Source organism: Coturnix japonica, chromosome 27 (assembly GCF_001577835.2).
Source record: "Coturnix japonica isolate 7356 chromosome 27, Coturnix japonica 2.1, whole genome shotgun sequence".
Taxonomy (NCBI): domain Eukaryota; kingdom Metazoa; phylum Chordata; class Aves; order Galliformes; family Phasianidae; genus Coturnix; species Coturnix japonica.
Genome location: NC_029542.1, coordinates 322754 through 336174, shown reverse-complemented (window position 1 = coordinate 336174; position 13421 = coordinate 322754). Strand labels below are relative to the sequence as shown.

Genomic DNA, 13421 nt, shown 5'->3' with positions numbered 1-13421 from the left:
GAATGTGAGACTAAGGAACTGGGCTGCCTTTTATAATCGACTGAAGGTGTCCCATACCCAGAGGTGTCACTTAAAGTTGCGATTATTTTCTGACAAGAACCTCTTGAATGCCAAACATCCTAGGTAATGATATGGACTGTGTGTTTGCTTCCTGTGCAGCGCTGTTATGTTTGCAGCTTTGTGTAATTTCCATTCCACACCAAAGACATCTTTTGTGTGTCATGAAGGGAGGCCCAGCATTCCCACACAAGAAGGAACAGTGTGGGAACCAGATTCATTCCATGTGTTAGAGGAGTTCAGCAAGTGGAAATGATGTCAGCTGATTCACTCCTTAGGGTTTTGTAGGAGCCTATCTTGCAAGAGATGTAACATTTCCCATGTGTGATCTGGTCCCACTTGACACCTCATGTTTCTGCAAAATTCTGCCCACATGGCTTGTCTCCTCATGTTTTCCCTTGGGGACCATGGAACGGGCTAAAAGGTTGTGTGGAGTACTTTCCACGTCTCACAAGAAAGACCGAACAGCCAATGGTGTATCAATAGGGTTTTTTCAGTAAGAACTAGTAAGAAGAGCAATAAAGACAGCAAGTGAATCTTATGTGCAGACTAACGGAATAAACTGGATTTTCCCAATGTTTCTCTCTGGAGCTCCTGCCCTTGGAGAGCTCTTTCTTCATTTGTGTATTGTGCTGTCTTTTGTTTTTTGGATGATCTACTGGAAAAAATCTTACATATTTTCCATGACAGAAGCTCATTTCTGCCACGCCGAGCATAAATTCTCATCCATAGTGGGATCCACTCAGTGTATCCGATTCCCTTTCTGTGAAACTCCTTCTTTGCTTCAGTCTGTACTGCTCAGACTGCTCGTTGGACATTCCAGACCCTCCAGGTCTGAGACAAGGGATGACTTCCCAGTGGTGGAGGAGGAACTTCTCAGAGTTGGCCGTTGCAAAATAAATGCACTCAGATCCAAGGCCCCGATAGGATTCACCCTTGAGGAATTAGGGAGCTGGTAATTCACAAATTGCTCTTTATTTTCTTAGGAAAAACTTGCAGAGTGGGATAGGTACCTGAAGACTGGAGGGTAGCCAGCGTTACACCAGTCTTCAATAAAAGAAGGAAGGATGACCCAGGAAACTAGAGGGCAGTCAGCCTCAACTTCATTCCTGGTAAAGGAGATAGAGCAACCTGCTGTAGATGTTATGCACAAGCAGTTGGAAAAAAAAAAAAAAAATTATCGGAAGTAGTCAACATGGATTCTCAAAAGAGAAAATGATGCTTAACAACCTCATAGACTTCTGGTACGTCATCACTCGCTAGGTAGATGAGAGGAAAGCAGCGAATCTGGTGTAACTTGACTCCAACAGGGCATTTGACACAGTCTACCACAGCATCCTTTTAACAAAGCGTGGGAAGTGTGGGATAGGTGAGAGCAAAGTTAGTTGTACTGAGAACAGTCTGATCAGCTGAGATCCATGTCAGAATGAATGGGTCCGAATCTAGTTGCAGGTGCATAACTTGTGATGTTCCCTAGGAGTCTGTACTGGGTCCTGTTGAATGTCATCATCAATGACCGAGACAAAAACATAAAGTCCCCCCTCCGCACATTTTCGGCCAGTGTGAAACTGGGATGAGTGGCTGACACACCAGAGTGCTATTTTGTCATTCAGAAAGACCTGGAAGAACTGGAGAGCTGGGTGGAGAGGAACCTGATGAACTTCAAGAGAAGCAAATGTGGAGTCCTGCACCACCAGAGGCATCACTGCCTGCACCAGTACAGGCTGGGGAGTGTCTTGTTGGTAATGAGCTCTGAAAAGATGGATGTTTCAAAGCAAGGGGATAAGAGCCTGGCCATAAGTCTGCTGCATGTCCTGGTGGACTGGCAGACCAGAGGTGCCCTGGTTTACATCCATAAGTGCATGGCCAGCAGGTCAAGCAAGGTCAACCTCCCCACCTACTCTGCTGCCTCTATGCCTCCCTCTATTATATGTTTTTTATGTTTCTTACGAAATCAGATCTCCTCTTACAATGTTTGCTCTTGTGTCTTTTTTATTTGAAGTCTGGAGACCACTCTGCACTAGACTGTGCCCCATTCCATGATCAGAGAGAGAGAAGAGCTGGAGACAAATCAGGGCAGCAGTATATTGCAGTGAGAAGGGTGAATCTGGAGTGCGTCAAAATCTGGATCTCGTACTACTCTTCACAGATGTTCCCCTAAGAAACAATAAGGAATGACCTAGGCTGACATCTGCCTTTGCTGGACACTCGTAGCACATGAAATGAGTGTGTTGCCCACACCAGTGCTTGCTGTGCGGAAATGCTTGGGGTTCCCTTCATCATGCCTCTTAAAAGGTGCCTTCAGTCAGGAAGTGACATGGTATAAAGCCAAAAATGAAACTGAATTGCACAGGAAGCTGGCAGACTACCCATATCATTATCTGGGATGATTTGCATTCTGGACAAGAAAAGCTCATCAGAAAATAATCACCACTGGAAGCAATGCCTTTGGATATAGGTCATCTTATGTCCATTATAAAAGGGGTCCCAGTTCCTTGCTCTCACATACACCGTTCTTACCACTTCTGCTTTGGATCCAGGTGAGTGGCAGTCTCCTACTTGTCCCTGTCATTCAGCTAAGGAGGACACAGTTCAGTGAGTATCTGAGTGAATAACAGAGATGCCTCTGTTCCATGCTAAATCCTGGGACTGCTTGTCATGGGGGAGAGAAGTGAAGATTTATCTAGGACTCTGAGCCTGTGTGTAGGTAGCTTGTGGACTCCAATTTAGGAACTAGCTTGATAGGCACCGGGGGGAATTTCTGCCCTGCAGAAAGCTAGATATCTGGGGTCCGAGAACACCTTGCCTACCGCTTCACATCCTCCAGATGCACAAAGTGAATGGGCATTGGTTCCTTCACAGCTTGCTGGAAATCTGTTCCTCATAAATCCCCCCGTTCTGCTTTCTTCCTGTCCTATACCCTTACAGGTGCACTCCCAGACCGCAGACATGTCCTGCTGCAACCCATGTGAGCCATGCCAGCCGTGCGGCCCAACCCCTCTGGCCAGCAGCTGCAATGAACCATGTGTCAGGCAGTGCCAGAACTCCACCATTGTCATTGAGCCCTCTCCCGTGGTGGTGACCCTGCCCGGACCCATCCTCAGCTCCTTCCCGCAGAACACCGCCGTTGGATCCTCCACCTCCGCTGCTGTTGGCAGCATCCTCAGCTGTCAGGGAGTGCCCATCACCTCGGGGGGCTTTGACCTCTCCTGCATTTCCAACCGCTACTGTGGAAGAAGGTGCAACCCCTGCTAAGTGTGCTGGACTCTGGTCCCAGGCAAGCTCCCCTTGGAAATCAAAACATGGCATTGGACAGTAGGACAAACTGTGTGCTGCTGTTTTTGCCCTGCAAGACAGAAAGGACGGAGCCACCTGCGCTTTGCTGACAACATGGAGAATGTCTACCGGAATTCTCTTTTGCTCCTTCTTCCTATCTAGTGTCTTGGTTGTCTTTTTGCCTCAGATATCTCTGATAATCTCTGAAAGCCAGAATTGAGTGACGTGCAACCTCTCTTCATTTCTTGGCCACTGTGTGTGGGCCTGCTGTCAAATCTGCCGTAGGACTGGTGAGCAGCTTAATCTCATTACCTGCTGCTCACCACACTTGACGTCTGCATTTCCAATAATATTATTCCATCCTCTGACTCATTAAACACTTGCTGCATCCTCTTCTGTGTCCATCTGAGTTTCTGGTTTTTGTTGTTTGCACACAGAAGACCTAAGGGGAAAGCCACGGCTTTAGTGGGAATCAGCAGCGGAGACTCCACCACTGTTCTAGAGGCCAGTGCGCACTGCAGAGATTTCATTTTTCTGGCACCTTCGTTTGAAGTTTAAAGAGTAATCCTTGATTACTCTATAACCAGCTGCTGATTCTCCTTGCTTTGATGTGTCTTTGCTTAGACATGCACCCAAGAGCCTGAAAAATATCATGTGAATGGGTATCTTGACCAGTGGCAGCCTGTGTCAGGCCTGGCATTCTGTTACCTCCTGGCTTGGTGAGGGTCAGTGGTGCTCCACTGCAGTCAGTGTGTGGAGCCTTCAGCCAGGCCCTTCTTGGGTCTGGCTTCAGCCTGAATGCCCACTCCTGCTCTGGCCGTGAAATCTTCTATGCATAACATACATGTGGCCTACTTTTGGGAAATGCCCTATAGGTGTATCTGAACTGAAGTCATCTGTTATTTACAAATGAAATCTGTAGTACATCAACAGGATCATCTTTTGGTTGTGCTCCTCCTGGGGAATAAGTTAGATTATTGATGTCACCTCTCCTATTCCCTGCCTGCCTCCTGTGCCGACTGATGTGCCCCAGGAGACTATCCTTAGGAACACGGGAACTGACCAGAGCAGGTAGTCCTTCAAGGAAACCTTTCTCAGATCACAAGAGGTAGATCCTGGCAACCACAGGTCAGAGAGCCTCGTGTTTGTGCCTAGGAAGATCATGGAGTAGATCCTCCTGGAGTACATTTTAAGTCACATACGAAATGAGGCAATCTGAGAAAGCTAGCATGGCTTCAGCAAGGGAAGATCATGACTGACCAATCTGGTGACCTTGCATGACAAATTGATAACACCAGGTGACCAAGGATGTCATTTGCCTGGCCTTGTGTGAGGCCTTTGCTGTGGTCCCGTACCATATCCTTATTTCTGTGTAGAAGAAATATGGATTGAAGGCTGGATTATTCAGTGGATAAGGAGTTGGTTGGGTGGTTTCAGCCAGAAAGCTGTGGACAATGTCTCTGTGTCCAGATGGAGGCTAACAATGAGTGGTGTTCTCCAGGGGTCTGTTGTTGGATCGATGTTCTTCCAGATCTTTTATTGGTGCGGAATCAAATGTACCCTCCAAAAGTTTGCTGGTGACACTAGCTGAGTGGTGCACTTAAAGCAACAAAATGAAGGGATGACATCCAGAGGAACCAGGAGAAGCTTGAAAACTGGGCCCATGAGAATTCAGCACCTTTCCAACTGGGAGACGAACTCACTGAGAGCAGCGCTGAAGAATTGGACTTGGGGGGAGTCCTATTGCTCAAAAAGCAGGACATGAGGCAGCAATGTGGCCTGTATCCCAGAAGGGCAACAGTATCCTGGCCTGCATCAGAACAGGGTGTCTAGCAGAGAGTGGGATAATCCTCTCTGTCTCTGCTCTGGTGAGGCCACACCTTAAGTACTCTGTCCAGGCCTGGGGCCCCCAGCAAATGAAGGATGTGGAGCTGTTTGTGTGGGTTTAGAGGAGGGCCATGAAGATGATCAGAGGGCTGCAGAACCTCTTCTATGAAGAAATGCTGAGAGTGTTGGTCTTATTTCTCCTGGAGAAGAGAAAGTTCTGTGGAGACCTCACTGTAGCACTCCAGTACCAGAAGAGACCTTACAAGCAGGAAGGGGACCAACTTTTATATGATCTGATAGTGATAGGACAAGGGGGAATGGCTTTAATTTAAAAGAGCAGAAATCTAAGTTAGATATTAAAATGAAATTATTTACTCATACTGTGATGAGGCCCTGGAGTAGGTTGCCCAGTGAAGCTGTGTATGGCCCAAGTCTGAAAGCATTCAAGGCCAGGGTGGATGGGGTCCTGATCAGCCTGAACTATTTACTGGAACCTTGCCCATGTCAAGAGGGCTTGGAACTAGATGATCTGTAAGGTCCTCTCCAGCATTTTTGATTGTATGATTGTCTCTGCTGTTACATATATGACAAAGTCCATTGCTTTGGTTCTCAAATCTAACTACTCCTGATGTTAGCTAAAGCGATAATAGTTATGATTACGATACTGGAGAATATAAAAACTGAACTGATGCGGATGCTCTTTGCTCGTAACCTACTACTTAAAGATTACGGAGGTTATGAGGAGTATGGAATTCTCAAATAAGGGATATGAAACTTCCAAAGAAGGAAAACTGGTACTTAATTGACAATTATTTAATATTTTTGTCCGGCTGAGAAAGTTTGTTTAAGTTGAATACCCTTACTTTAAGTTCCAGATGTCCACCTTAACTAAGTTAAAACAACCTTCCTGAATGTTTCTCCTCAAAGACTCCAGATGGCCATGCATTAAAAATTACAAGGACAGTCAGACTGAATTTCCAGGTTCTTGCTCCTGCCAGGAGGGCATCATAAGCTGAACTCCAGCACACACCAGAGAATTGTAGTTGTAGGTATATTAATCAGTGGTGGCCAATGTATACTCTGGAAGATCAAGCAAAGTGGCTAGTAGATGATACTTGAAATTATAGTGCAATTTTGTAATTAATGTAATTTTGTAGAAGGACAGGCAATGGATTTTTAGGTCCTTCCCTAATACCACAGTTAGAATAGATTTTAAGGTCCTTATGCCAATTTTTAACAGAAGGCCTAGTGTAGGGCTGAGGCCAAAAACAACATGATGTCTTTGAGCAGGTGAAGCTAGCAGTAAAACAGGTACAGGCATTGGGCATTTTTTACCCCTGCTGAGTTAGATACACATGTAATTGGAAGGTCCCTTCCAACCTGCACAAGACTGTGAGACTGTGAGACTGTAATTCATGTGGGGTTTGAGTGGTAGTTGTAACAATGACTGAGTTCTATTCACATTCCTGTAGTTTTGGTCCCAGATCTGGCATAGAGCAGGGAAAAAAAAGTAACATGATAAAGAGAGAGAGAGAGAGAGAATATCATCATAGTATCATCATAGTATCATAGTCTCGTGCGGGTTGGAAGGGACCTTAGAGATCATCGAGTCCAGCCCCCGGGATTCGAGCCTCTGTGTAGCAGAGCGGCACTTCTACCACTTGCGCAACAGGGGGGATTCGAACTCCGGGCCCCAGTGTTGCAAGGCGGCGTCCTTAACCACTGCGCCACCAGGGCACACAATATCCCCATATTCTGCATTACAAGCAATGGAGCCAATAATACTGACAGCTGAAGTTACAGTAAAAAAAACACTATCTATCCGAAGGTACGTGAAAGACATGACATGTATTCCTAAGACAGGGGTAGCCCAATCTCAAACAGTAGCATGCTGGGTTACTATTTGAATCAACATAGTTCTTTGCCCTTTTCTCCATAAAAAGAAGAATTAGAGAAAATATTAGGTCCAGTAATTTATCACAGCCATTTGCCAAAATCTACTACAGTTACATCATCAGGAGGAAGTACAAGAAGGCAAATACCCTGTTCCAGTGGGTGCATGGCATACTGACAAAGCTAGCAGACGACACCCACACCTGCAGCATGTAGTTGCATAACCAACCATTTACTGAAGCAATCAGGTTTGGAATAGGAAATGGACGAAGTAGCTGGTAGGCTGTTACAAGCAAAATGGATGATTACCAAGCAAGAAGAAGTTGATGGTATTTTGTATGTTTGCATGGGTAGCTTGGCAGTCTATTGAAGGATCTCACTAGGGATTGTGGGCTGGCCACCCAGAACTAGACTATTTGTGCACAACTGATAAGGGATTGTGACATACAGTAAGATATTTGAAACATAGTTGTGCACAGAAGTGTATGCGTTCCATGATTCTGGACATCAGCCATTGCAATTACCAGGCAATGAAGAAGCAGACTCAACCACACCCAATACCCAAAACAACAGCCCCTCTTTCCAGAGGATGAAGTCTATCACAGTGATGAAAAATCAACTACAGAGGCTCTCTGCCCCAGTCTGAGGGGGCAAAATATACCTTGACATATATTGATGTTGTAAGTGGAGTTCTACAGGTCTACCTAGTTCCACAAGCTGATTAAGTCAACAATACGGCATTGTACATCACCCCACATGGAAAGTTGTGGGGATAGAAGAAGGACTGTACAGAGCAGCAACTGTGGAGCAAGATAAACAGCATGAGAACCAAGGACACCTCTAGAAGAAGAAAGAACAGCTCACAGCTCTGATTGGATAAGTGCCCACATGAACAGTTGAAGAGTGTTTGTGGAATGCTCTGCTGATGTGTAGGGGCAAATGGGAAAGCTAGAAAAAGAAAACTTGTGAAGGTATATAAAAAATGTGAGAACTTGTAATAAAGGATTTGGATTGTTCACATCTGAGTCTGTGCATCAGATACTGCAGAAAGTAATCAAGAAACACAATTTAATGTAAGTTTTGTACAGAAATGGGCCAAAGATAATAACATTTAATGGCAGTTCTAACTACCATACAATCTCACCAGAGCAGGTCTTACAGAATATTATAATGGCATATTGGAAACTGTGCTTTGGGCTGATAGTCTATGAAGGGGTGGACAACATAACTACATGAGGTACTAAGAGACATAAAAGAAAAACCTTGAGGTGCCTGAGCCAGTGCTTTATATGTGCTACTTACTATCTGGGCTTCTCTGCTAGTACACAGACAAGGGAACAGAAAAACATGTAAAGCTGCACACTGGTATCATGAATATCTTTCTGCCCCCTGTGCCAGTTGGGCTTGTAACCAAGTAACCACATGGGAGGATGGCCCTACTTCATGCAGTAACAGCCAAAATAGTGTGGCACCCTTGCTTCCTTGGGGACATGGTGAAAAAGAGAGGTTTTGTAACCTCTCAGGTGATCAGTAATTTGCTCACTAAAATACTTGACACACTGATTTTTATTGTACAAGAAAGTCTTCAGTGGAATAGGTCTGTAAGCAAAAAATGACTGAAATGGCTGCCAAAATAAGGGATGAAGTCTGAATGGGGAATTGTGCATTACTTTGCCACCCTGTTAACAGACTGTCACCATATATGGAATAATGTAGATTGGCTCTCACCTCTGACAGTGAGGATAAAACATCAGAAACCATATTGATCTCTTATAGAGGAGCTAATGTGTGAGTAGGATGTTTACTCAAAAGCTGGTGTGAGAACATTACCTTGCCCAAATCCTAGAATAAGAATCCATGTAAATCTTTTGTCAATATGGCTGACAACACCTACCTTTTAACTGGACTGGACAGTGCTCAAGGAAGGACATCTTGCTGGCCTGTCACCATAGTTATCTGCTGGGAGAAAACCACAGAGTAGACACAATACTAGCCAACCTTCCCAGTAATGTGAATTTCTATTTAACAAATGAATATTAACTTAGCTCCATGTACATTCTTAGAGATAGGTAAAGCATATGCAGTAGTGCTGGCTCTTTTGCATTGCAACCTTTAATCACAGCATACCAAAGAAGCCTTCATTAGATAATGTGCATGGCATAAATCTGGAAATGAGAAGGTAGGAAGGAAATGAAAACATAGCCCATATCATTAGCAGGGATGGCTTGTATTAAAGATGAGCTTGTCTGAAAATTAATACCTGTATCAATGGTGCATCTGGGCCTGCAGCAATGAGGGATGAGTATAAAAGGCATCCCAATTCCCAGCTCTCCCATCCACTTCTCTTGCTTCCTTCTCGCTGGGAACCAGGTAAGTGTGAAGCCCTTTCTCCTTCTCTTGCAAAGTGAGATTTTGCCTCAGTGGGCATCTTATTTGATAGTAACTCTGTCCTGTGTTGGGGATTGGAGCTCCTTGCTATTGGGAGAGTATGGTGGGGATAAGGTCTGCTCAGAGAGGCTGGAGCATGGCTAAAATGGACTGTGATTTATCCACTCAAAGAGAAACTCCTTGGACCAGGCTACTCTCTGTAGGGCTCTGGCATAACAAAGGGATATGACCTCCAGTCACAGCCTCCACCTGTGTTCTTAGTAGTTGCCTTGGCTCCTTTGGGAGAGGCTATCCAGGCTGCCCCTCACACAGCCATATGCTCTTCTTCTTAACCCTCTTTCCTAGGTATACCTGCAGTCCCAAGTCATGTCCTGCTACACCCAGTGCCAGCCATGCCGGCCCTGCGGCCCGACTCCTCTGGCCAGCAGCTGCAATGAGCCCTGTGTCAGGCAGTGCCAGAACTCCAACATCATCATTGAGCCCTCTCCCGTGGTGGTGACCCTGCCCGGACCCATCCTCAGCTCCTTCCCGCAGAACACTGTTGTAGGATCCTCCACCTCTGCTGCTGTTGGCAGCATCCTCAGCTCTGAGGGAGTGCCCATCACCTCGGGGGGATTTAACCTCTCCAGCTTCGGTAGCCGCTACTGTGGCAGAAGGTGCAACCCCTGCTAAATATTCTGGCCATAGTCCTGGAGAAATTCTTCCAGAAGCTAGAAACACGGCGATGGATAAAGAAGAAATCTTCAAGCCACTGCTTTCAGAATACCTGACCATCCTCAGCTACTCTAGCAAGTGCCGGCAGGAAGGGGAAGCCTGATCTTTCTGTAAACCTCACTCATGTCTCTTCCGTTTCTCTACATCTCTCTTTCTAAATCTACTTTTTTCTCTCTTTCTTTTTTCTCTATGCTCCTCTGGGCTTTGAGGCTTTTCAGAGGCATCCCATCTTCTTCCAGAAAGTCAGGCACATGCCTTGCATGAACTCAAACATAGATCAGTCAAATCCTGCACTGTATTTAGCGTGAACTCGTTTTACTCTCCAAGCAATCAGTAAAGATTTCTGCATATCAGTTTGGTCTTTTGGTGTTACTTACCACAGTGAATGTACTTCAGAGCTGCCCAGGGAAAATGACTTTGCTCCTGGTGTGTACGAGATGATTGTTTAAAAACACCCTTCTCCACTCCTGAAAGAATGGGAGGTTGTGACATGCTGCAGAGGCTCCTCTCATGCACTGTCCCTTGCAGCTTTAGAAGATATCCCTGCCAGTGGCACAGCAAGTATGTATTGGCCTTTGCTTTGCAGTGTTTCTGCCCTCAACTACCCCCACTCAAGTCTTGGAAACAGAGAACACAATCACTGCTTTGCTTACAGGAAAAACTAGGAGTATGTTGGAGGTCGTGGGGGCAAGCTACCCTGCAGGCTTTTAGTAATAGAACTCTTCCCACTCTCATCTCTGCTGCAGTTGAGAAGGAAGAGAGCACATAATTGAAGTAGAACTGTGTGGATATCTCTCTGGTGGCTAATGCAGCTCGTGTTGTTTAGTTGTGTTGTATCCCACCCACATCATCCTGCTTATGTCAGACCCAGCTGTGTCTGATTGATAATGGCCTCAGTCGATGTCTGCTATAGGTCCTGTGCTCATTCCTCTTGAGAACTCATGGACATGCACCCTGGTCAGGATGGACTTTGACGTCTCCTGTGGGTCCTGATGAAACTGTGCCCCTGCCCCACCAGACCCCTCTACAGCAGCACCAGCTCTTCTCCCCATCCCCTATGGCATGACCGGGGCAGCTGATTCCTCCAGTGTACCAAAGCGCATAAGATTATTTTCAGTAACTTGTATCAGCATTGCACTGTACACTCCCCATGTCCAGGCTTCAACATAGCCATTGCCAATTGCACACTGATGCTTGGTTGTTGTTGAGTGATGGGTGCATGCCCTGGGCTGGACTGGGTCATTTGGAGGAGAAGATCTGCTGCCATGATGGTACAGGGCAGGAAGCAGACACAACATGTGATGGGCTGGGCTGTGGTCAAGACATGCCCACCCTAACTGGATTAACCAGTGCTGCAGCTGACTACAAGTGCACAGAAATGTACAGCCTTAGTATGGGGAAGATTCAGGCACTCAATCCTCAGCCATCACACAAGCTGCGATCAGTGAAGATGCCCTAGATGTGCAGGCAGAGCCCCACATTTAGCTCACCCTTGTCAGTATCCACAGTAGTTGGTTTTGGGGACAAAACCTGCCAGTGCCACTTGATCCAACCTGATGTCACCCAGGTATGACACTTCCACCAGATCTCTTTGCCGCCATTCCCAGTACCTCACCACCTTTACTATAAGAAAGTTCCTCCTTTTAACCAATTTAAATCTCCTCTTTTTGTTTGAAACCATTTTCTTTTGTCCTATCACCACAGACCCTGCAAAAAAGTCTGTCCCCTCCTTTCTTATAGTCCATTTAGATACCGAAAGTCTGCTATCAGGTCTACCAAGAGACTTCTTTTCTCCAGTTTGAAAGTCCTACCTCTTTCAGCCTGTCTTCTTAGAGGACATGTTACATCCCCTGGATCATTTCTGGCATCCTGTCCCTTATGTGTGTTGACCTCACAACACAGCTTGGTGCCATCCACAAACTTGCTGAGAGTGAACTTGATCCCACTGTCAATGTTATTGATGAAGATATTAAAGAGCACTGGTCCCAGTACTGACCCCTGAGGGACACCACTCATCACTGACCTTCATTTGGACATTGAGTCATGGATCACCAGTCCCTGGATATGATCTTGGTTGTTCCCAGGGCTCCCCATGCCCTGACTTGGTAGTCTCGGCTGGGGAGCAGACTGAACCCCCTGTGATTCTTGAAGAAGCGGTCAGGGAATTACTACTCCAACTGGACTGTCACAAGTACATGGGTCCGGATGAGATTCACCCGAGAGTGCTGAAGGAACTGGTGGAGGTGATTGCTGAGCCGCTTTCCATTATCTTTCAGCACTCCCTGTTAATGGGTGAGGTCCTGGAAGACTGGAGGCTTGCCAGCGTGACTCCCATTTACAAGAAAGGTTGTAAGGAGGATCCAGGGAACTACAAGCCTGTTAGCCTGACCTCAGCGTCAGGGAAGGTAATGGAACAGATTGTCTTGAGGGAGATCACGCGGCAGGTGTGGGATGACCAGGAGATCGGACCTAGCCAGCATGGGTTCGTGAAGGGCAGGTCCTGCCTGACCAATCTGATCTCCTTCAACGATCCTGTGACCCATCTAATAGATGAAGGAAAGGCTGTTGATGTGGTCTACTTAGACTTCAGCAAAGCCTTCGACACTGTCTCCCATGCTATTCTCCTGCAAAAGCTGGCAGCCCCTGGCTTGGATGAGTACACTCTCGGCTGGGTAAGGAGCTGGCTGGAGGGCCAGGCCCAGAGAGTGGTGGTAAATGGAGTTAAATCCAGTTGGAAACCAGTCATGAGTAGTGTTCCCAAGGGGTCAGTGCTGGGGCCTGTCCTCTTCAACATCTTTATTGATGACTTGGATGAGGGCAATGAGTGTGCCCTCATTAAGTTTGCAGATGACACCAAATTGGCAGGGAGTGTCGATCTGCCTGAGGGTAGAGAGGCCCTGCAGAGGGTTCTGGATATGCTTGAGAACTGGGCCGAAGCCAATGGCATGAGGTTCAACAAGACCAAATGCCGGGTTCTGCACTTTGGCCACACCAACCCCAGGCGGTGCTATAGGCTTGGGGCGGAGTGGCTGGAGGACTGTGTTAAGGAAATGGATCTGGGGGTACTGATTGATGCTCGGCTAAACATGAGCCGACAGAGTGCCCGGGTGACCAAGAAGGCCAATGGCATCCTGGCTTGCATCAAAAACAGTGTTACTAGCAGGAATAGGGAGGTAACTGTCCCCCTGTACTCAACATTGGTGCAGCCGCACCTTGAGTACTGTGTTCAGTTTTGGGCCCCTCACTGCAAGAAAGACATTGAGGCC

General features: G+C 46.5%; 1 protein-coding gene and 1 pseudogene across 2 annotated transcripts; both read left to right on the top strand.

Annotated features, from left to right (window-relative positions):
• Positions 1-2499: 2499 nt before the first annotated feature.
• Positions 2500-3665, top strand: LOC107324979 (annotated as a pseudogene).
• Positions 3666-9344: 5679 nt separating this feature from the next.
• On the top strand, positions 9345-10113 carry LOC107324976 (feather beta keratin-like). Of its 2 annotated transcripts, none has more exons than XM_015885417.1 (2): positions 9345-9423; positions 9806-10113. In XM_015885417.1, the coding sequence occupies exons 1-2, from the start codon at positions 9345-9347 to the stop codon at positions 10111-10113; spliced, it is 387 nt and encodes a 128-aa protein (XP_015740903.1). The 2 variants fall into 2 exon arrangements, with proteins under 2 accessions (XP_015740903.1, XP_015740902.1); XM_015885416.1 differs by having other exon boundaries at positions 9352-9423; positions 9787-10113.
• The last annotated feature ends 3308 nt before the right edge of the window (positions 10114-13421 follow it).